The sequence below is a fragment of the Megascapheus bottae genome, chromosome 4 (assembly GCF_031878675.1).
Source record: "Megascapheus bottae isolate mThoBot1 chromosome 4, mThoBot2.hap1, whole genome shotgun sequence".
NCBI lineage: Eukaryota > Metazoa > Chordata > Mammalia > Rodentia > Geomyidae > Megascapheus > Megascapheus bottae.
The window spans coordinates 14,488,700-14,513,951 of NC_143512.1; the positions used below are offsets into that span (position 1 = coordinate 14,488,700).

The 25,252-nt window shown below is 46.8% G+C and overlaps 2 protein-coding genes and 1 long non-coding RNA gene across 4 annotated transcripts in view; 1 reads left to right on the top strand and 2 right to left on the bottom strand.

Moving 5' to 3' along the window:
* Positions 1–360: 360 nt before the first annotated feature.
* On the bottom strand, positions 361–6,867 carry Reep2 (receptor accessory protein 2). 2 transcript variants are annotated; one of them, XM_090331445.1, is made up of 8 exons: positions 6,691–6,867; positions 5,012–5,084; positions 4,632–4,708; positions 2,582–2,702; positions 2,256–2,369; positions 1,785–1,926; positions 1,557–1,687; positions 361–1,472 (listed from the first exon to the last, which is right to left on the bottom strand). In XM_090331445.1, exons 1-8 carry the CDS (start codon positions 6,720–6,722, stop codon positions 1,404–1,406), a joined length of 759 nt encoding a protein of 252 aa, XP_090187571.1. In that variant the 5' UTR covers positions 6,723–6,867; the 3' UTR covers positions 361–1,403. The 2 variants fall into 2 exon arrangements, with proteins under 2 accessions (XP_090187571.1, XP_090187570.1); XM_090331444.1 differs by having other exon boundaries at positions 1,785–1,932; positions 6,691–6,865.
* A 2,327-nt stretch (positions 6,868–9,194) lies between these two features.
* Kdm3b (lysine demethylase 3B) overlaps positions 9,195–25,252 on the bottom strand; it is a 76,723-nt gene continuing 60,665 nt past the window's right edge. The window contains exons 16-24 of the mRNA XM_090331446.1: positions 24,311–24,577; positions 23,282–23,453; positions 21,883–21,973; positions 21,613–21,743; positions 19,919–20,038; positions 16,224–16,363; positions 14,814–14,990; positions 12,407–12,541; positions 9,195–10,529 (exon numbers count right to left, since the gene is read on the bottom strand). Coding sequence (XP_090187572.1) covers positions 10,449–10,529; positions 12,407–12,541; positions 14,814–14,990; positions 16,224–16,363; positions 19,919–20,038; positions 21,613–21,743; positions 21,883–21,973; positions 23,282–23,453; positions 24,311–24,577 — 1,314 coding nt within the window. The 3' untranslated portion in view covers positions 9,195–10,448. The remainder of the gene's footprint in view (positions 10,530–12,406; positions 12,542–14,813; positions 14,991–16,223; positions 16,364–19,918; positions 20,039–21,612; positions 21,744–21,882; positions 21,974–23,281; positions 23,454–24,310; positions 24,578–25,252) is intronic.
* Positions 14,490–16,228, top strand: LOC150064070 (uncharacterized). Its single transcript, XR_016535214.1, has 3 exons — positions 14,490–14,626; positions 14,758–14,924; positions 16,128–16,228. It is a non-coding gene; the product is annotated as an uncharacterized LOC150064070 (long non-coding RNA).

Consider the following 25,252-nt stretch of genomic DNA (forward strand, 5'->3'; position numbering starts at 1 on the left):
AGGGGCCGGGAGTTTGGCCTAGTGGTTAAAGTGCTTGCCTAGCATGCATGAAGACCCGGGCTCGATTCCTTGGTACCACATACATAGAAAAAAGCCGGAAGTGGTGCTGAGGCTCAAGTGGTAGAGCTTCAAAGCAGCAAGACAGTCTTTGGGGGGAGGGAGGTCCTCTTTTCATTTGATTTTGGTCTTCCAAACCATTTTCCTAAGTGGAACCAACCTAAGGCACCTTTTCCCTGATCAGAGCTGCTTTGGCTCTGTCTGGTCTTTTCCCCTCCTCCTCTCAGCTGGCCCTGCCTCTTATTTGGTTTCCTTTCTACCTGTCAACTGGTGAGGCAAGAAGAACTCAAAGGCCACAACAAATGAGGTGCCAGAGTTTAGTTTATTGGCTCATCCAGTGCTGAAGATCCCACAGGCACCAAGGAATTCAGAGTTCCTCGGCTCATGTATTTGTTTTCTTCGCAGATTCCTCTTGGCCCTGCCTGAAGCTGTGATAGAAGTAGGGGGGAGGGTATGGCTCTGACAGGGGTTTGGTTGGCACAGCAAGGGAGGAGAGACCCCCTAAGTGGAAAAGAAAGGAGCTAGCCCCACAGGGCCTCTACAGTGGCACAATCCAGCCCAGGGACAGGGCAGAAATGGGCGGAAGGGGGCAAGAGCAGAGGGAAAGGTGGGAAGTCCCATTCTGCCATGGACTGGGGTCCTTAGAGGCTCAGAGACCAGCAGGGGAAGTCTAGAGGGGGAAGGCCAGAGTTGAGGGTGAGAAGAGAGGTGACCAATGGCGGGAGAGGCCTTTACCCAAACATCCTCTAGCTCTAAGCCCAAGAAGATAAACACATGAATTCATACCCCTGAGGCCCCATCTCTTTTGGTGGGAATATGCAGCCCACAGTCCTACCAGCTGCAGCTCTGGCAGGGTCATCCTGGTCATTGAATCCCCATGTCCTCCTGGACATGAATCCTGGCTGAGCCTGGAGAGTCCACCCAGCTACCCCAAGTTTGCCACCTTCTCACCAGGTGCCTTCAGGCCCTTCCTGGTCTGTTAGAGCTGTGACTGCCACTCCTATCCCAGGGGGAGCAGTGGGGGCCTCAGAACAGGGGGTCGAGGTTGGTCTTCTTCAGCAAGGCACTGGGTAGGTAGGGCCAGAGAGAAGATGAGCCCCTCTTCGGGGGCTCTGTCATCAGCCCCTGGGGCCAGCCTCTACCAACCTCAACCCCCACAGCTGAGTCTCCCTGTCTATTCCAAGCCCTCTCCACAGGGGTGGCCACTGGGTAGGCCCCGGACAAACTCTGTGCGTGTGTGTGTGTGTGTGCGTGTGTGTAGAAGGCCTAGGGCCTGAGACACCTGGGCCAGTGGCACAGTGTGGAGCAGGGTCAGGGGCTGCAGCCCTTCCGAGGGGATGAGGACCTCAGGCTGAGTCACCCCCGCCAGAGCTCTTCTTCTTCGGTCGGGCCTTCAGTGTCTTGGAAGCCAGTGGCTGTGGAGGGAGGGAGGAAGTCAGGGTTCCCCTACTGCTACCACTTTCCCTTCACCTCCCCGAGACTCTGCCCAAACTTCTCACCTCAGCTTTGGGCACCTTTTTAATGGGTTTGGTCCTCTTGGGGGCCTTATCTCCCATGTCATCTTCTGAGGTTTCTGTCCGGACATCTGCCTGGTTTGTACTAGGCCTTAAACTCAAGGCAGAGTCATCTCCTGGTTGGAGGGAGGCAAAGAGAATAGGAGTGCCGGGATGTTGCTCGTCTGGCCTGCAGCCGTGTGCCTCCCCTACAGCCCTGGGTCCTGCCTGTACCTAAGTCCTCAATGGTGTCCAGGAGGCCACTGGGGTTTGGTTGGAGGCGGCCGTCAGGCCCCTGCAGGGGCAATGCATCTTCGTCCCGGATGAGGGTCAGGTCCTGCATGCTGAAGCTCCGGAGTTTCTCTGACAGCACCCCCTGGCCCTAGGGTCACCACCACGCACCAAGAGAGCCAGGGAAAGGGGCGGGGTGGAGAGAGAGATCACCATGGTGCTCGCAACAAACCCTGGGGTCAGTGCTTTCCTCACACTGTCCTCACCCAGGCCTGAACAAAGCCAAGAGGCTAAGGCCATATTTTCCCTTGAACAGATGAGAAAACTGCCTGGATAGAGGCAGAACTGGTAGAGCTTGGCACAGCCTGAAGCTTCCACAGCTCTAGTAACAGGCTGGATGCCACGGGGCCTGGGCCAGGGGCACAAGGTGACCAAGGAGGAGATCCCGGGGGGCTGGGTCTGTCCCCATCTCACCTTGGCAGCAGCTGTGACTGCAGCGTTGGCAGCCAGATTCAAACCCCTTTTGCCCACCCTCATCATGGTCTCATAGCTCTTGTCTCGGGCCTGGGTGATGTATTCATCAATCTCCTGAGAGGATGGAGGGAAAGGAGGAAGAAGTGAGGGACAGGAGCCATACTCGAGGCCCCAGGTCTACTTTTGTTCACACCTGCACCAAGCGTTTCCCTGCTCCAGGTCACTTGAGGCTCCGGGCACTGACCGTGAGCCAGGAGTGAACGTGGTGCAGGCGTGAGGCCGCCTCAGCCAGGGGAAGCTGGGAGGTGAGTGGCATGGGGGCAAACCTTCTCCTTGTTGGACAGGGTTGGGTGCACGAACTTGCGGTAGAGCACACTGGAACCCTTGGTGTAAGGGGACAGCAGCCATATCACAAAAGCAATCTTGAGCTCAAAGTAGAAGGGGAACCTGTTAGGGGACAGAGGCAAGCAGAGAGAACAGGGCAGGGAATCAGAGGGGTGCTGCCATCAATAGCATGGACCTCCAGCTTGACCATGGACAGCTCCCCAGGCTCAGGCTCATGGAGTCCCCAGTGAGACCTGGAGGCTCAGATGAGACTCCAAGTGGGAAGGTAAGTGGCCCTGGAATTTACCCAATCAGTAGCTCTCCTCACCTTTTAATTTCTCGCCCTCCTTATTTCTAAATAACCCCTTCAAGACCAAAACAAGCCTGTTCCTCACCCCCTGCCCCTTCTTGCTTTTTTCTCTATGAAGACTGACGACTGGAATGGCGGTGGATCCTAATCCTTGCTTCCATGACATGTTCCTTGACCTTTTTTTTTTTTTTTTCCACTCACACCTGTAATTCTAGCTACTCAGGAGACTGAGATCCGAGAATCTCCGTTCAAAGCCAGCCCAAGGAGGGAAATTCTTAAAACTTTTTTTTTTTTTGCCAGTGCTGGTACCTGAACTCAGGGCCTAGACATTGTCCCTAGGCTTTTGCTCAAGGCCAGTGCTCCACCACTTGAGCTACAGTGCCACTTTTGGCTTTTTTCTGCTTATGTGGTACTGAGGTATTGAACCCAGAGCTCCATGCACCACTAAGTCACGTTCTCAGCCCCCTTGAAACTCTCTGCCCCCAGTCCTGGGCCTTGAACACAGGACCTGGGTACCTCTTCGTGCTCAAGGCTAGTGCTTCTTTGAGTTGTTTATTAGATAGGATCTCACAGGGGCTTTTCTACCTGGTCTGGCTTCAAACCACAATCCTCAGACCTCAGTTTCCTGAGTAGCTAGAATTACAGGTGTGAAACTCTTACCTCCAATTAACCACCAAAAAGAAGTGGTAGGGCAGTAGCCTTGGGCAACAAAGCTCAGGGACAGGATCCAGGTTCTGGGGTCAAGCCTCAGGACACAAAACGTACTATTTTTTTTTTGAGATGGAGTCTTGCTATGCTATCCAAGCTACTACAGTTCAAATGATGCCCCCGCTCAGTCTCCTGAGTAGCATGAACTATAAGATGTGCTGCCATGGTGCCCCTTACTTTTAAGGGCTGCTCTCCAGTTCCCACAGCTGCTGCTGCTGTTCAGGTCATCCACTCCATCATGTCCCTGTGCCTCATTCATCAAAGCCCATCCCTTCACTAAGGTCAAGGAGATGTATTACCCTCAATCTCTTCATCTCATTATCGTTTCAAATACAAGGGCTTTATCTATAAACAATGATCTTTTGTCTTACACTCATCAGTAAACTGTTCTCTCCACCTTCAGTGAGCTATGCACAGCTTCTCTTCCAAGAGGCCTCTGGTCATTCGGTAAATACTTGTAAGCTCCTGCTATGACTATGTTAATGATTCAGACCTATTCCCTATCCTCAGTGGGCTTCTGAACATCTACTCCAGCATTCAGTATTTATAGGACTGCATCACAGGCCTAATTCACAGAAAACTGAGACCTGCCAGGCACAGTGGCTCACGCCTATAATCCTAGCTACTTAGGAGGCTGAGATCTGAGGATGGAGGTTGAGAGCCATCTGGGGCACTACAAAGCCATGAGACTGCTCTCCAATTAATCACTAGAAAAGGGGAAGTGGGGCTGTGGCTCAAGGGTAGGGTGGTAGCTCAGAGACAGTGCTCAGGCTCAGACCCATGAGCAAGTCCCATGCCCTTCCCCCCCCCCAAAAAAAATCCTGAGACCCAGAGAATGGAGATCTGCCTACAGATCAAAGAATGAAGAGGCAGGCTCCCTGAATTCCACGGAGGTTGCCTGTTCTCATTCTGCTGAGGAAGTCAGTTAGGGAGAGGAAAGTCAAGGACCACTCTAGATCCTAACTTCCTGTCTGTCTGGTTAGAGAAAGAGAGAGGCTGGGCCCTGAGATGCACTAGGGCCTGCTGGATCTCACCAGGACAGTATGATGTCCGTGAGTGTCTCCGCTGTGGTGAAGAAGGCAAAGACGATCCAGTACATCATCCATTTCACCTGGGGAACAAAGGGCAGCATTCACTAGGGCTGAGGCCAAGGGGTCCACAACTCCCAAGATCCCCTCCATCGGCTCGCTCCTTATTACACAGCACTGGGGCTGGGGAAATACAAGACCTTGTCTCTAGCTGTTGACCACCTATGGGTGCTGGGGGTGGGGGGAAAGGAAACACCACAGAACCTCCTTTGCCTAGGGTCTCTAATGGTTGACAGTGCAGCACAAAGTCACCCCCATCTGTGTTGTGACCACCGCCCACTCTCTCTTCCGTGTGGGTGAGGTAGGGGTACAGCTCATCCACTCACATATTCCTTCACATTTTTGGTCTTCACGGCCTTGTAGGAAGAGTAGGCTGGGTACAGGGTGCCAAAGATGAGCCTGAGAAGGCAAGCATAGTTACTGGGTCTCTCTTACTCTCAGCTCTGTACCAGTCGCTGGGCAGTGAGGGGGAAAGGGCCAGAGAGCCATCTCAGCTGGACTGATGAAATGTGGCGAGGGGTTCAGGCCTTAGGAAGGAGACACACTTGTATGGGGTGGGGGCTATGGTGAGGGTGATGTCACTCTCCCCACTATTGTTCACTTTGTCATCTTACACACAGACACACAACCCCACCCCAGAGGGTCCAATGTGGTCCCTTGAGCCATGATCCCTGGTTATGCAGGAACATGTCATGGGGAGCAAGGGCCTGAGCACCGCCATGGACGTGTCCTCCTCGGCCTCACACCCAGTTCTACTCACGTGTTCTTCTTCTCCTCTCCCTTGTCTCAAAGCCAGGCTGGGTAAGGCCAGCTTGGCAAGGGAACCTGACACCACTTAACAGGGCACTCAACCTGGCAATCAAGAGCACTACTGTGGCCCTGGGGCCTTGGGGACCAGAGGGCACAAGGGCAGGAGGCCCTGGGAGAGGCAAATAAGTGGATTCAACGCTCCCAGGACCAGGCTCAGAGGAGGGTCCTGGGCGCAGAGACCTGGGTGGGGATTCCAGAACAGACCACCGGCAGGACACAGTGGGGAAAAGGAGCGATGCCACTTAGGGAGTGTGCCTACACCAGAGAGAAGCAGCTGACGTGAAGGCCACAGGAAGTACTGAATGGGGGCCCTCGAGTCTCTGTGAGGTGGAGTGGGAGAGAAAGAAACCAGGACCCAGGCCCTGATAGCTGGGAATGGAAGAAGGCAGAGGTGGAGCTGCTGGGATGGTAGTCCCTGGAGGTGAGGCTTAAGGGGCAGAATGCTAAGCTAGGCCAACGCGTGGTCTTAAAACTCCCTAGGGCTCCACCAGGCTCAGGTCCTTCCCGGCGGTGCTGCCTGGAGGAGGCGGCACACTTCCCAAGTGGCCGGTGTAGAGGGAGTGGGTGTGGGGTCGTGAATTCACTCCTGGAACTTGGGGGAGGCGCCAGGATACCAGCTCCACACTTGGCTGCTCAGGAGGGAAGGCCACCATCCTCTTTCCGCCCGGGCTGGGCGCACACCCCCGTTTCTGGGCAGTTCTCATCCTGCGGCCCCGCCGCCGCCTCTCCTCGACGCCAGGTTTCCTCCGGGGGTGTGGGGCCAGGGCAGGTGTCCTGCGCCTCCGTCTCCGGGCAGTTGGTGGAGGCAGGAGGAGGGCCGGGCCGTGCGGAGGCCGGCGGGAGGGGGCCTTGGCTCTCCACTAGGGGATGGTGGCGAGGCCCCGGCTCTTTCTCCCGGGGAGCGGGGTCAGCCCACATCCCCGGCTGGCTCCGTGGGGGAGGAGGCGGAGGGTACGGGGGCCGGGCCGTCGAGAAGGACCGAGCGATGGAGCCTAACGGCGGTGAGTCCGTGGGAACCTAGGCCTGTCACGCTCCCCCGTTTCCCCTCGCCGTCGGGATCCCCCAGCACGGTCCCTAGGCAGCCGGGCGAGGGACGGGGTGCATGCGGGGGGAAGGCCCGCCCAGCCCGGTCCCCCCGCCCTCCATGCGTGACCCCGGCCCGCCGCCCCTCCCCGCGGGCGCCACCCGCACTCACACCACCAGGCGAGAGATGATCCAGGATACCATGGCGGGGGCCGGGCGCAGCGCCGGGCGGGGACCCGGCCTGGCCAAGGGTACAGCTGGCCGAGGCCGAAAAGCGCCGGCAGCAGGAGCTGCAGTGGCAGCAGCAGCCGCCGCGGGGGCAGCGGAGCGGAGCGGAGCGGCCGCCGTTAAAGGGGAGGTCTCTGCAGCAGCGGCGGCGGGCTGTGGGCGGTGGCGGTTCTTAAAGGGGAGGTCGCTGCACCGCGCGCCCCCCAAGCACCTGCTGTGCTCGGGCACGCGCCTTCATCCTCCATGCCGCGCCTTCATCCTCGGTGTCTGGCCGTCATCTAATCGCTTGTTCAGCCTCCTTGGACAGCAGGCACCGGGCAGAGGACCCTTGGTTCCTCTCTAGCCTATCTCCTGCCCACGTTGGGTTGAAATCTCAAATACCCCATGAGGATAACAGCTATCAGCTAAGAGCTTTAGCATTGAATACTAAAGACTTCCTAAGACAAATTATCATCATCGTTCTGAAGAGAAGGACGTGGAAACGGGGCGTTAAGGAAGGTCACTTGTGGAGGATCACAAAACCACTAAGTCATGCAGCTAAGATATACACCAGGAACGTGCCATATACCCCAACTTGTAACTAGCAGTCTCCCAATACAAGCCTTGTAAACAATCACCTGAGCTCCTGATGGTACAGCACCTGTCCATCCCATCCCTTCTCTACAAACCACAGTTCCCAGGTGAAAGAATACCAGGTGCATTTGATCTGCCTCCCCCCCCCCTTTTTTTTGGTCTGTCATGAGGCTTGAACTCTGGGCCTGGGCCCTGTCCCTGAGCTCTTCAGCTCAAGACTATTGTTCTACTACTTGAACCACAGCACCACTTCCGGCTTTCTGGTGGTTAATTGGAGGTAAGAGTCTCATGGACTTTCATGTCCTGACTGAACTATGATCCTCAGATCTCAGCTCCAGTATAGCTAGGATTACAGGCGTGAGCCACCAGCGCCTCGATTTATCTGCTTCTTAAGGATCTAAGTTTAACAGGGGAACAGAGCTGGGGCTAGGAGAGGACTCTAAGCCCCAGGTAAGTGTTAAGTCCCAGGCTACTAGTTCCACACTCATTAGCAAGCACCAGTGGCAGCGAATGTCCTAATTTTGAAGACATTTATATCCAGAATGTAGGCTAGCTTGCCTCCTGACTCTTAGCAAAGCAACCAAATTCCAAAAGCACTTCCTTCCCCCACTGCTCTCCTTTTCTGTCCCACTTTAAAGCTTCTGTATGCCTCTATACCTTACGTTGTGTAAACCATCTAGTGACCACAGCATCAACTTATCCTATCCCAGCTGAAAGGACATGCTTAGAGCGCTGTTCTTTCAAAGAGTTATGGTCCTATTCAAACGCAGCAACCTTGAACCACACCATGTTCTATTTCTAGTTTGAGAATATTTCCAGGCTAGGGTGTCTAACAGCAGGTTCCACAGAAACTGCCTTCGATGACCCCTCTTGCTATTCTTTACAACTTCCTCTTCAAAAGGCTTCTTTTTAGACACTTTAATTTTTGCTTGATAAACAAAAATAATTACAGTGAGCACTTCTGGCACCATAGTGCAACATACTTCATAAATGGGTAGCCAGGTCTTTTTCTTCTATTTTCACTTATTTTTGTGTTGGTACTGGGACTTGCACTTAGGGCTTCACTCTTGCTTAGCTTTTTCATGTAAGGCTGGCAATCTACCAATTAAGCCACCGCTACATCCCGATTCTTTGCTGATTAGAGTTTCAGGGATTTTTCTGTGTGGGCTGGCTTTGAATGGAAATCTTCAGATCTAAGCCTTCTAAGTAGCTAGGATTACAGGTGTGAGCCACCACACTCAGCAACCAGGTCTACTGGCTTTGAGAAGGAATTTTTTTTCTTTCCTTTTTGCCAGTCCTGGGCCTTGAGCTCAGGGCCTGGGCACTGCCCTTGGGCTTTCTCAAGGCTAGCACTCTACCACATCCAGTTTTTTTTCTATGTATGTGGTACCAAGTAATTGAACCCAGATCTTCATGCATGCTAGGCAAGCACTCTACCACTAGGCTACACTCCTGGTCCTATGAGGAATTCGGATTGCCCAAAATCTTGCTCAGGTTTCACCGCTAGTGGCCTTTCCCTTCTCTGTTTTCTTAGCAAGACAGGATTCTAGTATTCCGGTTCCGTTCACAGAGCATGAGCCATGGGGAGGTCCAGTCGTCCACCCAGTAACTCATGTGGTTCTTTGTCTTCGCCTCACAAACCACATTGACTCACCCTGATACTTTCTCCTAATTGTACAGTTTAGGAAACGAAGACAAATGATAGGGAACACAAAAATAAAGACCCCAAAATAAATTTCCCACCTCGAATTCAGCCTTTGGAAAGGCTGGAACAGGAAGAACCGAGTCCACTCCAAACGGATTTGTTAGATTTTTAATAAGAACATGGAAATCCCAATCAGCCCTTCAACAAAATTAAAATACAGAAAGTGAAAGTAAATTCTACAGTAAATGACTTTTATTAAAAAAAAAGTAACTGTGAACATATAAACAAGCCTGCCTGTAGGGCACTACAGTGCAGCTGGAAAGATACATTTTCCAATGTACCTATGGGCCAATGAGTTCCATCATTTTCAAATAAATTCTTAATAAAAACTTCACTGAGTTGGAAAGTTTTGCTGAAAATATTTCTGGACAAAACCCCAAAAAACAAAACAAAGAAACCCTCATGTTGGAAATCAAACTTTCCGTCTCATTTTGAAACGTACAAGGAGTCCCAAGGGAAAGCTGGTAATCGGTGAGGATGGTTCCTGGAGAGACCAGTGTGTGCATACAGGGGACACAGCACAGCTCAGACACGACCAAGTTCTTTCTCAGATGACTGCTCCCTCAAGATAAGACTGAGAGGGAAGGTAGAAACTAAAAGAACCCTAAAAAGCCAATTCTTCTAAATTCTGCCTTGGCTGATTTTGTGCTATAATGGGCAGCTGACTTCTAAAAATCTTATTTCTTCAAAGAATTTTATCGAAAGGAAGACTAAATGTAATGTGCCTTTCCTCATAATCCAGGAAAACAACTGTGGTATTTCAAAAATTCTAAAAATATCTACTTTCATGAAATAGTAACTATTTCACTACAAACCTATTTTTCACTAAATACACACATTTCCTAATCCTGGAGCCTCCTGGGAAAAGCAGTGGGCTCTCCCTGGGTCCTGTAAGACTCCAGTGTTTATGGAGAGTGTGGGGAGTGGCTGCACCCTAATTTCTGGGATGGGCCATATCAGAGGTCACGTGCAGAGACAGTCAGGCTTCCACCAGGTATATTTGAATAATCACCCTTACTTGTACTAGTTATGTGATTTCCTCTATCTTCAAACACATTTCCACTTAACTAGGCACAAGAGGAACAGGAAAGAGAAGTGCCACATTCCTAGTTTCCTTGATGTCAAATCAGGAGAATGTGGAGGAGAGCCCATGGACGTTCAAGGTAATCCGGATTCCCAAAGGCCTGGGGGTAGGGAGGTGGCACCCTCAGCTTGAAGTCTGAAACTGTGTGTGTGAACAGTGCAACTTTCCTGTGTCAACCTTCAGTGTTGAGGCAGCATAGAAAGAGTGGCTGGAGAGTTTGTAATACTGACCACGCTGTGGCTCCGGGTGAAGGGCTCTGCTCCTGCAGAGAACCTAGTCGTTCCCTGTGAGTGTTGTGAGTGAAAGTACTGCTTCGCTGGAGAGCTTGAATCCTTCAAGCCTAAGACCTTGCCAGTTTGGATTCATGTGCCTTGAGGGTACCAACAGCATCCTTCACTGCGTGGTAAATGATGTTCTTCACCTGGGGAGCAATCAGCACTGTCAGCTCATGGCAACACCACGCTGTGTTCTACGAACACCAAAGTACCTTCCGCCCCGACTCTAGGCCTAGTGGATAAGGAGGAAACCCCCAAACGACTGTCATGTATGGTTTCTATTTAAGGAAGACAAACCATTTGGAAGAGTAGACAATCACCATTTATGTGCCTACGATGGACTGGGCACTGCTATTACGTTATTTATGTGGACTTCCATTTAATCTTTGCTCTAATCCTACAAGGTAGGGTTTGTCATCCTAGGTAGCCTTACCTGAGAACAGAGGAAATCAGGGTTCCAGATTCAGAACCTTGTCTGGAACTGGTGGTTCATGACTGTAATCCTAGCTACTCGGGAGGTTGAGATCTGAGGACTGTGATTCAAAACCAGCTGAGCGAGAAAGTCCATGACATTTTGATCTCCAATTAACCAGCAAAAACTGGATGTGAAGGTATGGCTCAAGTGACAGAGGGCTAGCCTTGAGTATAAAAGCAAAAGGAAAGTACCCTGGCCTTGAGTTCAAGCCCAGTACTGGCACCAAAAAAAAAAAAAGGTCAGAGCACCAGTGGCTCACACCTGTAATCTTAGCTACTCAGGAAACCGAAATCTAAGGATTGAGGTTTGAAGCCAGCAAGGCAGGAAAGGCCATGAGACTTGTCTCACTACCAAAAAAACCGAAGTGGAATTGTGGCTCAAGTGGCAGAGTGCTATCTTTGATCAAAAAAGCTCCAAGAGTGCACCCACCAGACCCTGAGTTCAACTCCAGGACTAGTGTGCATGTGTGTACACATGCATGTGCATGCACATACACACACACACACACACACACACACAGGAGTAAGTGGAAGGTAAATTATGGGATGTTTTTTCTATTGTGATTGTGCTTATATTTTTTCCCCTAATTTATCTAAAAAAGAAACTTTAAAGTACATGTAAAGTTGAAAGATATAATAAAATCATTAAAATGAACAATAAAGATAATTTTTTTCTTTTTTGGCAGTACTAGGTTTAAAATCAGATACTCTACCACTTGAGCCACACTTCTAGCCTTGAAGATAATTAAAAAAAAATATATATATATATATGTTGTTTCTTATTCTCGCTCTGTTTCTTTCTCACCACCTCCCCCTACAGTCAAGGTGCTTGAACTCAGGGCCTGGGTACAGTCCTTGAGTTTCTTTTGCTCAAGGGTAGCACTCTAACAACTTAAGCCACAGTGCCATTTGTTTTTTTCTTTATGTGGTACTAAGGAATTGAACTCAGGGCTTCTTCATGCCTATGAGGCATGCACCCTACCACTAAACCACACTTCCAGCCCCTTATGCTAGTCTCTATTAATTCTTCTCTATTATTTTAACAAATATTCATCCGCTATGTGTTGGACATTATGTTAATTTCCTGCCAAGAGTATTTGCTGCTGGGTGCCAGTGGCTTCCACCTGTAATCCTAGCTACTCAGGAGGCTGAGATCCGAGGCTGGTTCAAAGCCAGCCTGGTCATGAAAGTCCATGAGACTCTTATCTCCACCAGAAAACCAGAAGTGGCACTGTGGCACTAGCCCTGAGCTAAAGAGTTTAGGGACAGTGCCCAAGGCCTTAAGTTCAAGTCCACAACCGACCAAGGCCTTGAGTTCAAAATGCAATTCACCAAAAAACAAAACAAAAAAGCTTGAGTAGTCTTTGAACACAATTCAAAAGGACTAGTTAGATGTTCATTATGGGAAGACTTGATGTGCCCAGATATAGTTTCTCTGAGCCATTTCTCTTTCATTCAGACATCGAAAGACTACCGTTGGAGAGAATGTGGCTTCTGTGTATATGTGAGCTTGAGAAGAAACAACAACATGGCATAAAGGGTTATTTACCTGCAGTTTATCCTCATGATTCGTATGAGTATTGGAGAGATGCCTGAATTCCTGAGTCAGGCGAAAGCAGTGCTTCACGTGTTCTGGAGATACAAAGTCTTCTGCTACTTTTATGCAACTATACAAATTATGGACCTGGGATGGAGGGAGTAGAGAGGGTATACATGCGTCATCTGATCATGGAAAATGTACATGATAGCTGGGCATAATGGCTCAAACCTATAATCCTAGCAACTTGGGAGGCAGAGACTAGGAGATCTCAGTGAGATGTACCTACTTTCCCATTGCGGGAAGCACAATGGCTGGCGTAGGGTACACACTCACCATCTCCAGTGATAAGTAGGAAGATTACAGCCCAGATCATCCCAAGCATAAAGTGATACCCTATCCTAAAAAAAATCAAATGTTAAGCCGGGCATGGTGACTCATGCCTGCAACCCTAGCTACTCAGGAGGCTAAGATCGGAGTATCTCCGTTCAAAACTAGCCCAGCACTAAAGAATATGAGACTCTATTTCCAATTAATCACTAGAAAACAGAAGTGGGCCTGAGGTTCAAGGGTAGGGTAGTAGCCTTGAGCTAAAGAGTTCAGGGACAGCGCCCAGGCCCAGAGTTCAGGCCCCATGACCCCCCACAAAAAAAAAAAAAAAAAAAAATCAAATGTTGGAAGTGGCGCTGTGGCTCCAGTGGTTAAGTGGTAGCCTTGAGCTGAAGAGCCCAGGGACAGTGCCCAGGCCCAGAATTCAAGTCTCATGACCCAAAAAAAAAAAAAAAAAAAAAAAAAATCAAATGCAAGCTGGGTGTGCCAGTGGCTTACATCTATTCAGGAGACAGACCTGAGGATTGTGATTCACAATCAGTGTGGGCAGGAAAACCACTAAACCACTAAAAAGCCAAAACTAGAGCTGTAGCCTTCAGCTAGTGCTCACAGGTGCTGAGTTCAAGGCCCTGGTGCAACAGATACACACAGAGACCTATACACACACAAAACCCAACACAAAAAAAGGGGCTGGAGCGGGCCGGGAGTTTGGCCTAGTGGTTAAAGTGCTTGCCTAGCATGCATGAAGACCCGGGTTCGATTCCTCGGTACCACATACATAGAAAAAAGCCGGAAGTGGTGCTCAGGCTCAAGTGGTAGAGCTCTAGCCTTGAGAAAGTCCAAGGACAGTGCTCAGGCCCTGAGCTCAAGCCCAGGACTGGCAAAAAAAAAAAAAAAAAAAAAAGGGGCTGGAGGTATGGCCCAAATGGTGGAATACCTGCATAGTAAACCTAAGAGCCTCTGTGTTTGCTGGAGTTCAATTTTTTTTAATATTGCAATAAAAATAAATAAAAATTAGCAGATGAACTAAATCCTATTATTACTGTTGTTTTGTGTATGTCTGCCAGCGGTAGGGGGCTGGGGGTTTCTGGGCACTGAACTTAGGCCTCCTACTTGGCTCTATTACTTGAGTCATATCCCCAGGCCTTTTGCTTTTAGTGTGTTTTTATGCTTTTGTCCAGACCAGAATTGGACTGTGATTCTTTTACCCACTGGATCACAGGTATCTACCACCATGCCCAGGTTTGCTTGTTTGCTTGCTTTATCCCCTACATTGAACTCCTAGGGCTTTCTCAAGGCTAGAACTCTACCACTTGAGCCATAGCACCACTTCCGGCTTTTTTTATGTATGTGGTACCAAGGATTCAAATCTGGGTGTTCGTGCATGCTAGGCGAGCACTCTGCCACCAGGCCAAGCTCCTGGCTTGAACTCCTAGTTTTAAGTAGTCTTCCTGCCTCAGCCTCAAGGGTAGCTGTGAACATAGGTGTGTACCACAAAGCCCAGCTCTCCATTTTATAATAATAACAGAAACACTATGAGTATAAATTTAAAAATTAAAATGTTGTATTTTCACAAAAAGTGATCTGGAAAATATATAACAAATGACTGACAGTAGGCTTTCTCCAGAGGATGGGGGAATCCTAGATTGGAAGGCAAAATTAGGGGGTGAACATGGACTCTGGTCCAGGTAGCCAATAGTCAGCATTGATGACAAAATGTTAAACAAACATTTAAAATTAGCTATTTATTTTTTTGTCAGTCCCAGGGTTTGAACTCAAGAGCCTGAGCGCTATCCTTGGGATTTCTCAAGACTAGAGCTACCACTTGAGGCACAGCACCATTTCTGGCTTTTTCTATGAATGCAGTACCCAGGAATTGAACCAGGTCTTAGTGCATGCTAGGTAAGTACTCTACTACTTAGCCAAACTCCCAGCCCCAAGCATTGAAAATTATAAGGAAGAAAATCAAAAAGCAAAAGAAGTTATGGTGTAGGAGCAATCAGTCTAATCTTGCAATTTATATTTCTTGCCAGATAAGAAAAAGAAACAGAGTAAGGAAGACCAAAGAATTGTGAAGCCAAATCCCTACCTGGTGTGGGGCTCCAGCAGGTATGAAGACAGCATCACCTAGGAACTGTACAATGGCCCAGCCTTGCACTCCATACTCTTCATAGAGTCGCTTACGGAGGGTCTGATCCAGGTACCAACTTTGGTCATGAATTGGGTCATGATCAGGGGGGTTTTCTTGGCCTTGTTCTTCTCCAACCTGAAGCCATGACCAAAAATCCAAGAATGAAAAATTAACACAGAAGTCCCTTCTTATTCAGTCTTACTTCCTGCAGTTTCAATGATCTATAGTCACAATCATGAGGTGTGATCAGATTGAATAGAAAAATCCAGAAATAACTTTAAATAGTGCATTAAGTAGCATAAAGAACTTTCATACTCCATCCTACCCTGGATGTTAGTCACGTGCTACCCATGTTGGCTATTTATGATATTACCTGTTAGTCACCTACTAGCTGTTTCAATTCAAACTGATGCTGAAGTATCTCAGTGCTTGTGTTCAAGTTATCTTTAACTTTTCATAATGGCCCAAAGTACAAATAGGACAAAGAGAAGATATAAAGTTTGACCTCTAAATTATAAGAAGACACTGAGAGGAGTGAGGGAAAGGGGGACGGGGGAAAGGAGTTACTATGCATGTTATTTTCTTTCTTTTTTGGTGCTGGTCCTGTACTATGCATGTAATTTTCTTTCTTTTTCGGTGCTGGTCCTGAGGCTTGAATTCAGGGCCTGGGCACCATCCTTGAGTTTTTTCCTCAAGGCTAATACTCAACACATGAGCCATAGCTCCATTTACAGGCTTTTTTTTTTTTTTTTTTTTTTGAACTCAGGGCCTAAACCCTGTCCTTGTGTTTTCTCAAGGCTATCACTCTACCACTTGAGCCACAGCACCAATTCCAGCTTTTTCTGTGTAGGTGGTATGAAGGAATCGAACCCAGGGCTTCATGCAAGCTAGGCTAACACTCTACCAGTAGGCCACGCTCCCAGCTCTTCGGAGCTCTTCCACTTCCAGTTTTTTGGTGGTTAATTGAATAATCTTATGCTGGGGATGACTTTGAACCAAGATGTTGGCCTTCTGAGTAGTTTAGTTAGGAAATAGGCATAGTGCCTGGCCGCCGCCAGCTTTCTGTGGGCTAATTGGGGATGAGAGCCTCTCAGATTTGCCTGCCTGGGGTAGCTTTGAATCTTAGCCTCAGATCTCAGATCACAGATCCTGAGTAGCTAGGATTACAGGCATGAGCCACATGCCTGGATGTATTGCTCTTGGTTTTTCGAGACAGGGTCTCCCACTTCAAGCTGTCTTTAAACTCAAGATCCTCTTTGCCTTTCTCTTTAGTGCTAGGATTACAAAACATTAAAATCAAGAGTCTACATGGTTCAGTCTCCAGACTTTCAACCTATAAGCTAGGAGCACAGCCTACCTAGACCATACCTTTCGGAGAAGCTCCCGGATCTTCTCTGCATCCTTGGCTGCATAGATGTGCCACAAAGCACCTGGCTTCTCTTTTCCATCATGAATCCTCTGCTTTGTCACCTCATCAGCATCTCCCTCATCAATTGTCTTGAGTACCTCTGAAATACACAAAACAATTTCAAAGAAATCAGTCATGTCAGTACCTCTAAATAAAGCATAATGTCTGTTTCAAACAAGTTTGGTTTCTATTTTTCTTCACCTCTCTAGAGTATTATCACAAAAAATTAAAATTCAAGTTGTAAGCATAGCTCAAGGGATAGAGTACTTTCCTAAAAGCCAAGGTCCTGAGTTCAAATTCCTGCATTGAAGAAACAAACAATCACAACTCATATTAGTCTAATCTCCCTGCTCATAAGAAATAGCAAGCTTTTCTTTTATTTTCTTTTTGTTGGTCCTGGGGCTTGAAATCTGGGCCTGCGAGTTGTCCCTGAGCTCTTTGGCTCAAGGCTACCACCCTACCCCTGGAGCCATAGTGCCACTTCTGAGTTTTTTTGGTGGTTAACTGGAGATAATAGTCTCATGATCTTTCGTGCTTGGCTGGCTTGGAATCCTGATCCTCAAATCTCAGCTTCCAGAGTAGCTAGGATTACAGGCATGAGCCAAGAGCCCGGCAGCAAATCTTGTTAACTTCCCTTACTTAACAGGAACTCAGCCTTCTGGGAAATACAGTTTTATCCTTTTTTTTTTTAGTGGTGGAAGAATGGCTGGAAAACAGGCTTTCACAGTGTAGCACAGGCTGAGCTAACCTTTTGATCTTCCTCCTGCAATGCCTGGATGAAAAGTGTGTATACTTGGTTTTAAGATACTTTTTGGGATCAAATTGTTTACCTGTTATATTTAACTTTCAGGTTATTTCAACATCATCATCATCATTTTTGTGGTGGTCCTCAGGCTTGAACTCAGGGCTTGGATGCTGTTCCTGAAATTTTGTGCTCAAAGCTAGCACTCTAGTACTTTGAGCCACGTTCTACTTCTGGCTTTTGGTAGTTTACTGGAGATCTTTCATGGACTTTCCTACCTGAGCTGGCTTTGAATCACAATCCTCAAAACTCAGACTCCTGAATAGTGAGGATTACAGGCGTGAGCCACTGGTACCTGATACATAATTTTTTAAAAAAAAATCATACAAGTAGGTTTTCATTGTGACATTTCTATACAGGTATACAATGTACCTCATAAGCCTCATCACCTCTATCATCTGCTTCATTCTTCTTTCTTAGAACCTTTTTAACCTTTTCATTTTCATAATTCGTATTCACCTTCTTGAGCTCTCTTGGATTTTTTGCTCATGGTTGGTATTCTACCACTTGAGCCACAATTCCACTTTTTGCTGGTTAACTGGAGATAAAAGTCTTTCAGAATTGTCTGTTGACTCTTGATTCTCAGATCTCAGCCTCCTAGGTAGGTAGGATTACAGGTATGGTACAGCTAACCATGGTGTATGTGTGTGTAATTAGTAGATTATTAAGAAATAAGAATTGCAAATGGGGGCTGGGAGTTTGGCCTAGTGGTTAAAGTGCTTGCCTAGCATGCACAAAGACCCGGGTTTGATTCCTCGGTACCACATACATAGAAAAAAGCCAGAAGTGGTGCTGAGGCTCAAGTGGTAGAGCTCTAGCCTTGAGAAAGTCCAAGGACAGTGCTCAGGCCCTGAGCTCAAGCCCAGGACTGGCAAAAAAAAAAAAAAAAGAATTGCAAATGAAGAAAGTCTATGTATATTCTCAGGTCTCTTGCATTGTATGGATTTCAGTCAAAAGCTCAGAGCTTCACTGACAACTAGGAGAGTTGACTTTTAATGCTTATCTATTATAATTCCTTAAAAGACAGCATGATGGAAAGATGTATAGGTATCTAACATCAAAAGCAGAGATTAGGGGCCGGGAGTTACGCCTAGAGGTAGAGTGCTTGCCTAGCATCCACAAAGATCCAGGTTCGATTCCTTGGTACCACATACATAGAAATAGCTGAAAGTGGTGCTGTGGCTCAAGGGGCAGGGCACTAGCCTTGAGGAAAGCCCAAGGACAGTGCTCAGGCCCTGATTTCTGTCTCCAGAACTGGCAAAAAACAAAACAAAACAAAAAGCAAAGGTTAGTTGGATGCCAGTGGCTCATATCTAGAATCCTAGCAGGAGGCTAATACTTGATGTTCAAAGCCAGCCTGACCAGATAAATCCAAAATACTTTTTTCTTTTGCCAGTCCTGGGCAAAAGAAAATTCTTGGCAAAAAACATACTAAGGTTTCTGAATCTTCTGATGTTTAAGTTATCTTTTAAAAATGTCTCATTTTTCTAAACTTTAATAATAAATACACTAATTTTTTTGGGCTAGTACTCAAACTTGAACTACAGGCCTAGGCACTGCCCTCGAGCTTCTTTTGTTCAAAGCTACTACTCTACCACTTGAGCCACAGCATAACTTCTGGCCTTTTCTGTTCATGTTACGGAGGAATCGAGCCCAGTGCATGCTAGGCAAGCTCTCTACCATTAAGCCACATTCTTAGCCCAAATACATTACTTTTAACATTGAGATTTGTGCTGTTAGGTCATCCTACCCAAGCAGACATTAATGCACTGGATTCACATTCTGTTAAGTGCTCTCAAGATAACATTTAGGTTAGAGATGGAAGAGAATTCAGTAAAGGTATCATTTTTATGTTTCTTTTCTTTTCTTCTTGTGCTGGTCCTGGGGCTTGAACTCAAGGCCTGGGTTCTGTCCCTGAGTTTCTTTTGCTCCAGGCTAACACTCTACCACTTGAGCCATAGCTCCACTTTCTGTGTTTAGTTGAGACAGAGTCTCAGGCTTTCTTGCCTGGGCTGATTTTGAAACACAATCCTCAGATCTCAGCCTCCTCAGTAGGTATGATTACAGGTATGAGCCAGTGGCACTGGCTTGTGTTCCATTTTTTGGGCAGGTAACTTGGCTTTACCATGTTACCCCACAGCTGACCTGGCTAGTGAGACAAGTACATGGAGAGCTCTCTGAAAGCTTCTTCCATTTCTCATTGTGAGGCTACACTCAGTAGGAAAGAGCAGCATTCCCAGAAAGATAAAGACGCTGGTCAAAGGTACACAAGCACTATACTCTGCTAGAACTTCTCTTTGTCTAGCATTGCCCACTGTATATCAACTGCCTATCTTGCTGGGGAGAAACATTCTCTTTCCTTGGGGAAATAAAAAGAGAAAAAGAGCTGGGTGCCAGTGGCTTATGCCTGCAATCCTAGCTACTTAAGAGGCTGAGATCTGAGGATCATGGTTCAAAGCCAGTCAGGGCACACAAGTCCATGAGACTCTTACCTCCAATTAACCACCAGAAAACTGGAAGTGGCATGCTGTAGGTCAATTGGTAGAGTACAGCCTTGAGCTCAGGGACAATACCCAGGCCCAGAGTTCAAGTGGCACTATAGCTCACGTGGTAGAGCAATTACCTTGAGTCGAAGAGCTCAGGGACAACACCCAGAGTTCAAGCCCCATGACGGACAAGAGAGAGAAAGAGAAAAAGAGAGAGAGAGAGAGAGAGAGAGAGAAGAGAGAGAGAGAGAGAGAGAGAGAGAGAGAGAGAGAGAGAGAGAGAGAGAGAGAGAGAGAGGAAATCAGTACAACAGTTAATGGTGAGGGCAAGCCTTACTTTCTGAAGCAATTTTTCTAGGAACCATACCTTCGTCATGAGCACCCTCCCCAATGGGGATTCCGACATACACCATCACGTTAACGGCATCAGACACATCTAAGTGAAGATTTGTTGTGCCAACTCTTCTATCTTCTGCTGTTATCAACCCTAAAAGTAAAAGAAAAATATGCAAGGTGAAATAACAATCTCCCAAATCCATAAAGATCTTACCACTGAAAATATGCTCAAGGGTATTTAAATGAGTACCAGGAGAGTATGGGAGAATGAAGGATATCTGTTAATCAAGAAGTCAGTGCTGGTGGCTTATTCCTGTAATCCTAGCTACACAGGAGACTGAGATCTGAGGACTGAGGTTCAAAGCCAGCCTTGGGCTCAAAAGTCTGTGAGACTCTTATTTCCAATTAACCACTGGAAAACCAAAAGTAGTGCTGTGGCTCAGAGTAGTAGAGTGCTATCCTTGAGCTGACCCCCACCCCCCAAAAAAAATCAGTGTTGGATGCAGCCTAGCATATATTAAAGCACTGGATTCCATCTCCTGACATCTATATAGACACAGACATACACATACACATACACACATGAAGGAAGGAAGGAAGGAAGGAAGGAAGGAAGGAAGGAAGGAAGGAAGGAAGGAAGGAAGGATTTTCATCATTTCTATTATATTGATTAAGGTTTAATTCTAGTTTGGGTGACACTATCATTAGCACTGAACAAGGGACTAATAATTTCCTTAAAAAATCCCTCCAGTTATAGAGCTGTGGCTTTAAAAAGGTAGGGCATAGAAGCTTAGGAATAGCTCCCAGGCCTCAAGTTCAAACTCTAGGCTGGCACACACATACATACACACACTCACGAACAAAGTCCCTCCTTGAAAAGCAAAACAGAGGCTGAGAATGTGGCTTAATGGTAGAGTGCTTGTATAATATGCATGAAGCCCTGTGTTCAATTCCTCAGTACCACATAAACAGAAAAAAACAAAACAAAACAAAAAACAAATGGCACTGTGGCTCAAGTGGTAGAGTGCTAGCCTTGAACAAAAGAGCTCAGGGACGGTGCCCAGGCCTTGAATTCAAGCCCTATACCTGACTGGAAAAAAAGTCTCATGAACTTTTCTTCCAGGGCTAGCTCTGAACAGTAATCTTCAGAACTGATCTATCTGAGTAACTAGAATTATAAAGCAAGAGCATCAGCTCCTGGCAGAGTATGACTCCTTAAATCCTAGAGATAGATAAGTTATGTATTAGGCTCATGTGGATGGTATCCAAATAATTAATAACAAAAGCAAACAATTCAAAGCCACTTTGGATACTATTTTTTTTTTTTTTTTTGGTGGGTCATGGAGCTTGAACTCTGGGCCTGGCGCTATCCCTGAGCTCTTCAGCTCAAGGCTTCTGCCCTACTCCTGGGCCTGGGTGTTGTCCCTAAACTCTTTGGCTCCAGGCTACTGCCTTACCCCTCAGCCCTACTTCCCGTTTTCTAGTGGTTACTTGGAGATAAGAGTCTCATGTTCTTTAGTGCCTGGGCTAGCTTTGAACCGGTACTCAGATCCTGAGTAGCTAGGATTACAGGCATGAGCCACCTCGCCCAGCTCACTCTGGATACTACTATCTTCTCTATCACCTGTCACTCCTCCTCAGTCATCTCTACAAACTGATCACAGATGTCCATCTGTGAAATGAGAATAGTCCCCCAAAGGTACATTTCTGGCCCCTCTTCCATACCATAGGCGTTGTACATCTTGGGGCCTAGGTCAGGCCTTACAAAGTAGCTGGGTAGCCTAGAGGCCAGGTTGAGCCTGCCATCTCGTTTTGTATATTCTGGAAGAGGAAGGTTCTCCATCAGATCTTCAAACCTACAAAAGGGTAAAAATGGTGATTTGAGCTTGTTAGAAGGGAAGAAAGAGAAGAGGTTAAGTTCACTTCTTTGTGATTACTTTGTAATTGCTTCAATCAGAAAGAAATCTGAAGATGGGTACACTGGAAGTCACTAACCTTGTTGGCATCATGTCTCGAAAATCTTCCCCAGGAGGCCAGTCTTTGAGTTTGAGCACCATTGGCTGCCCATCTTCTGACCTTAATCGCTCTGGAAGACAGGACAGCACTTGCATAAACATCTGCTGGGCTGGTTGCTGCCCAGTATTTTGGATTCTAAAGATTTTAGAAGACAAAAACCCTCTTTTTTTTGTGTGCTGGTACTAGGGCTTGAACTCAGCTTGCATGCTGTTCTTGAAGTTTGTTTTTTTTTTTAAACTCAAGTCTGGTGCTCTATCACTTGGGCCACAGTTTCACTGTGTGTGTGTACGAGCATGCACGTGCAGTGTTAGTTGAAAATAAGTCTCCTGGACTTTCCTGCTTGGGTTGGCTTTAAATCATGATCCTCAGATCTCAGCCTCCTGAGCAGCTAGGTTAACAGGTGAGAGCAATGGCAAAACCTCTTCTTTCAGATCTGTTAATGTAACTGATTAAATTAGATGGACTTTGTGTTTTCCTTACTTAATCCTGTGGTATCTTCTTTCCTCAGAGTGAAGTGCTCTGCACATCCCATAGTTCACATGCTGAAGCCAAGACTTGCTCTGAGAGCTAAAGGGTTGCCATGGAAGCTACATCGTTGGCACCAGTATAGCAGGACCCTCTTAACAAGAGGACATAATTTCATAGGTAGGGCTGCATGTGTAGACTTCTAGTCTGCCATCATTCAACTAGTTATCAAAGTTATTGTGTAAAAAGCCATCTTGTCTATCAGAGTGGGTTGCTTCCTGTCAATCATGTGAGGATTGTTTTTCTGAGAAGTTTCTGCTTTGGCCACATGGCTTGGTCCTTATTGATTGGCTACATTCATTTCGTGATACACTTTAATTAAGATATCCAGTTACAAGGTTTTGAATTTAATTTTTTTTTTTTTTTTTTTTTTACGTTTTGCCAGTCATGGGGCTTGAACTCAGGGCCTGAGCATTGTCCTTAGGCTTTCTTAAGGCTAGAGCTCTACCACTTGAGCCATAGCACCATTTCTGGCTTATTCTATGTATGTGGTACCAAGGAACCAAACCAGGGTCTTCATGCATGCTAGGCAAGCACTCTACCACTAGGCCAAACTCCCAGTCCTGAGGCTTTGAATTTTAGTTACAATCGTATTCCTGTTAATTAAATCATATCCTTTTGTAGATTGTAAACCTGAGCTCAGCCAATCTAAGCAGAGAAGTAAAGCCTGCTGGGTTAGGGATAGTAAGTGAGCAGCCTGCCTGCTCTGTGTGCTTGCTTGCTTGCCAGAGTTTTGGCTGCTGATGTGCCCTTCTGTGAAGCAAACTTTGCCTTGCCAAGTTCCTTTTGAGTTGGTATCGTTAATCCTATGAGAACACCCCAACATCCCAAGGCATATCTAACAGTTACTTACTGCATATGATTTCAAAGCCATCCCAGAAATCCCGAACTTTCACATCAGAAATTATTGCACAGTTCCTGCAGTTCACCAAGTCCACATCCTGGTCTCCAAATTCCTGGCTAAAGGCTTCTGGCTTCCAGAGTTCAGACTTGAGCTTTTTATGTACTCCTGAAACCAGCACTGGCTGTGAAAATAAAATAATTATGATCAGAGCTATCTAGGAACTACTGTTAGCTTCCTAAGGAATGCTCTTCTCTATGAAAACCTACTGTTCTTTTCCAGTATTATAATCTCTGGATTTCTATACATCTATTAAAGTGAATGGAAACTGTCTCTTGCCATATGGTTACCCTGTGAGGCATGCCACTGCTATTGCTCTGATATCTACCATTATTTTTGAGATGAAAGGACCAAAAGCTGACAAATTAAACTTTGAAAACATCTTTTTTCGTATTGTGAAGGTGTATGAATCATCGTGTCATTATTCTATTAGATAAATTTCTGGGGCTCTCAAACATCTGAAAAAGTACTACCCTTTGTCACCCACACCTCTATCCTACCCAGTAGCAAACTTAAAAGATTCTTCTCCAAAGGTGCCATCAATGGCAGTGAAATGCAGGAATTTCACCTGTCCTTTTCAGAACACAAACCAGGCAGCTGTGGCTCATGCCTAGACCTCTACTCAGGAGGCTGAGTAAAAGGCCAGCCTGGGCAGAAAAGTCCATGAGACTTAATCTCCAAAAACTAGCAAAAAAGCAGGGCTGGAGAAATGGCTTAAATGTGACAGCCAAAGGAGTCCTTGAGTTCAAGCCAAGATACTGCCAAAAATAAAAGCAAAACAAACTAAAATAAATCTAGAAGTACTCCAACCTCATATAATCTATGTTCAGAAATCTCCTTGATTTAAAAAATCCAGGACAAAAGTAGCAGCAAGAATACCTATATGTCTAAAGGAAAAATCCTCCTAGAGGCTGGGATTATCTTGGGATCTGCAGTAGGCAGATATGCAGCTGGCTCTGGGAACTATTTATGTTTGCTTACCTGACCTTGCTTCCAACACTCTCGGAAAATCTTCCAATTGTTTTTGTTGCTGGGATCATGGAGACACAGAAGCCTCCCATCACAAAGCCAGGAGTGGGAAGTATGGGGGTCCAGAACATTTAACCCCATCACCATTTCCTTCACCTCCTTTTGGGTGTCAGTCAAGTTGCAGGCCCGCTTTGAAGCATCTGAGGTTTTCTTATTTTCTACCACTGAGGCAATGATGTGGTCAAGAAAGTTTGGTAGACTGGCCTTGTTCTTCGCACCCTACCAGACACAAACTCATCAGGTAAGCTTGACTGAGGCACCAGGATAAGAGCATTAAAAGAAAAACAAACAACGATTTCAGCTGGGCACCAGTGGCCTATCATCCTAGCTACTCAGGAGGCTGAGATCTGCAGATTGCAGTTAAATGCCAGCCTGGACAGAAAAGTCTGTGAAACTCATCTCTAATAATCTACCCCCAAAAAGCTGGAGGTGGAGCTGTGGCTTAAGCCTTGAGCAAAAGAAGCTCAGGACAGCACCGGGACCCAGAGTTCACGCCCCAGAACCAGCATAAAAACACAAGAAAACACAAAAAAGATCTTCCTCTTGGAGGGCAATTCTATAGTATGGGTTTCCTCCCATATTTCTTCCCTTTGGCTTGGGGCTAACTGCTTAATGATTTGTGTATGTGCCAATCCAGCTCTTTTCATTAAGTGAGCAGGTATCTGGGGCATTATTGAAAGAAGCACTGGAGTGGAAACTCACAGCATTATATGAAGAAGCACATGAGCAGAACCCAAGACACTATGAGAATACGAGTTGCTATGTTGGGACACATGAATAACTTATTTCAAAAAGATCATTTAGTTTGGCAAGCGGGGGGAGAGGATGGCTACTTTTTTTTTTTTCTGGCTTTACATGCCCAAGGGATAGGGTACTTCAATAAAGTAACTGAAG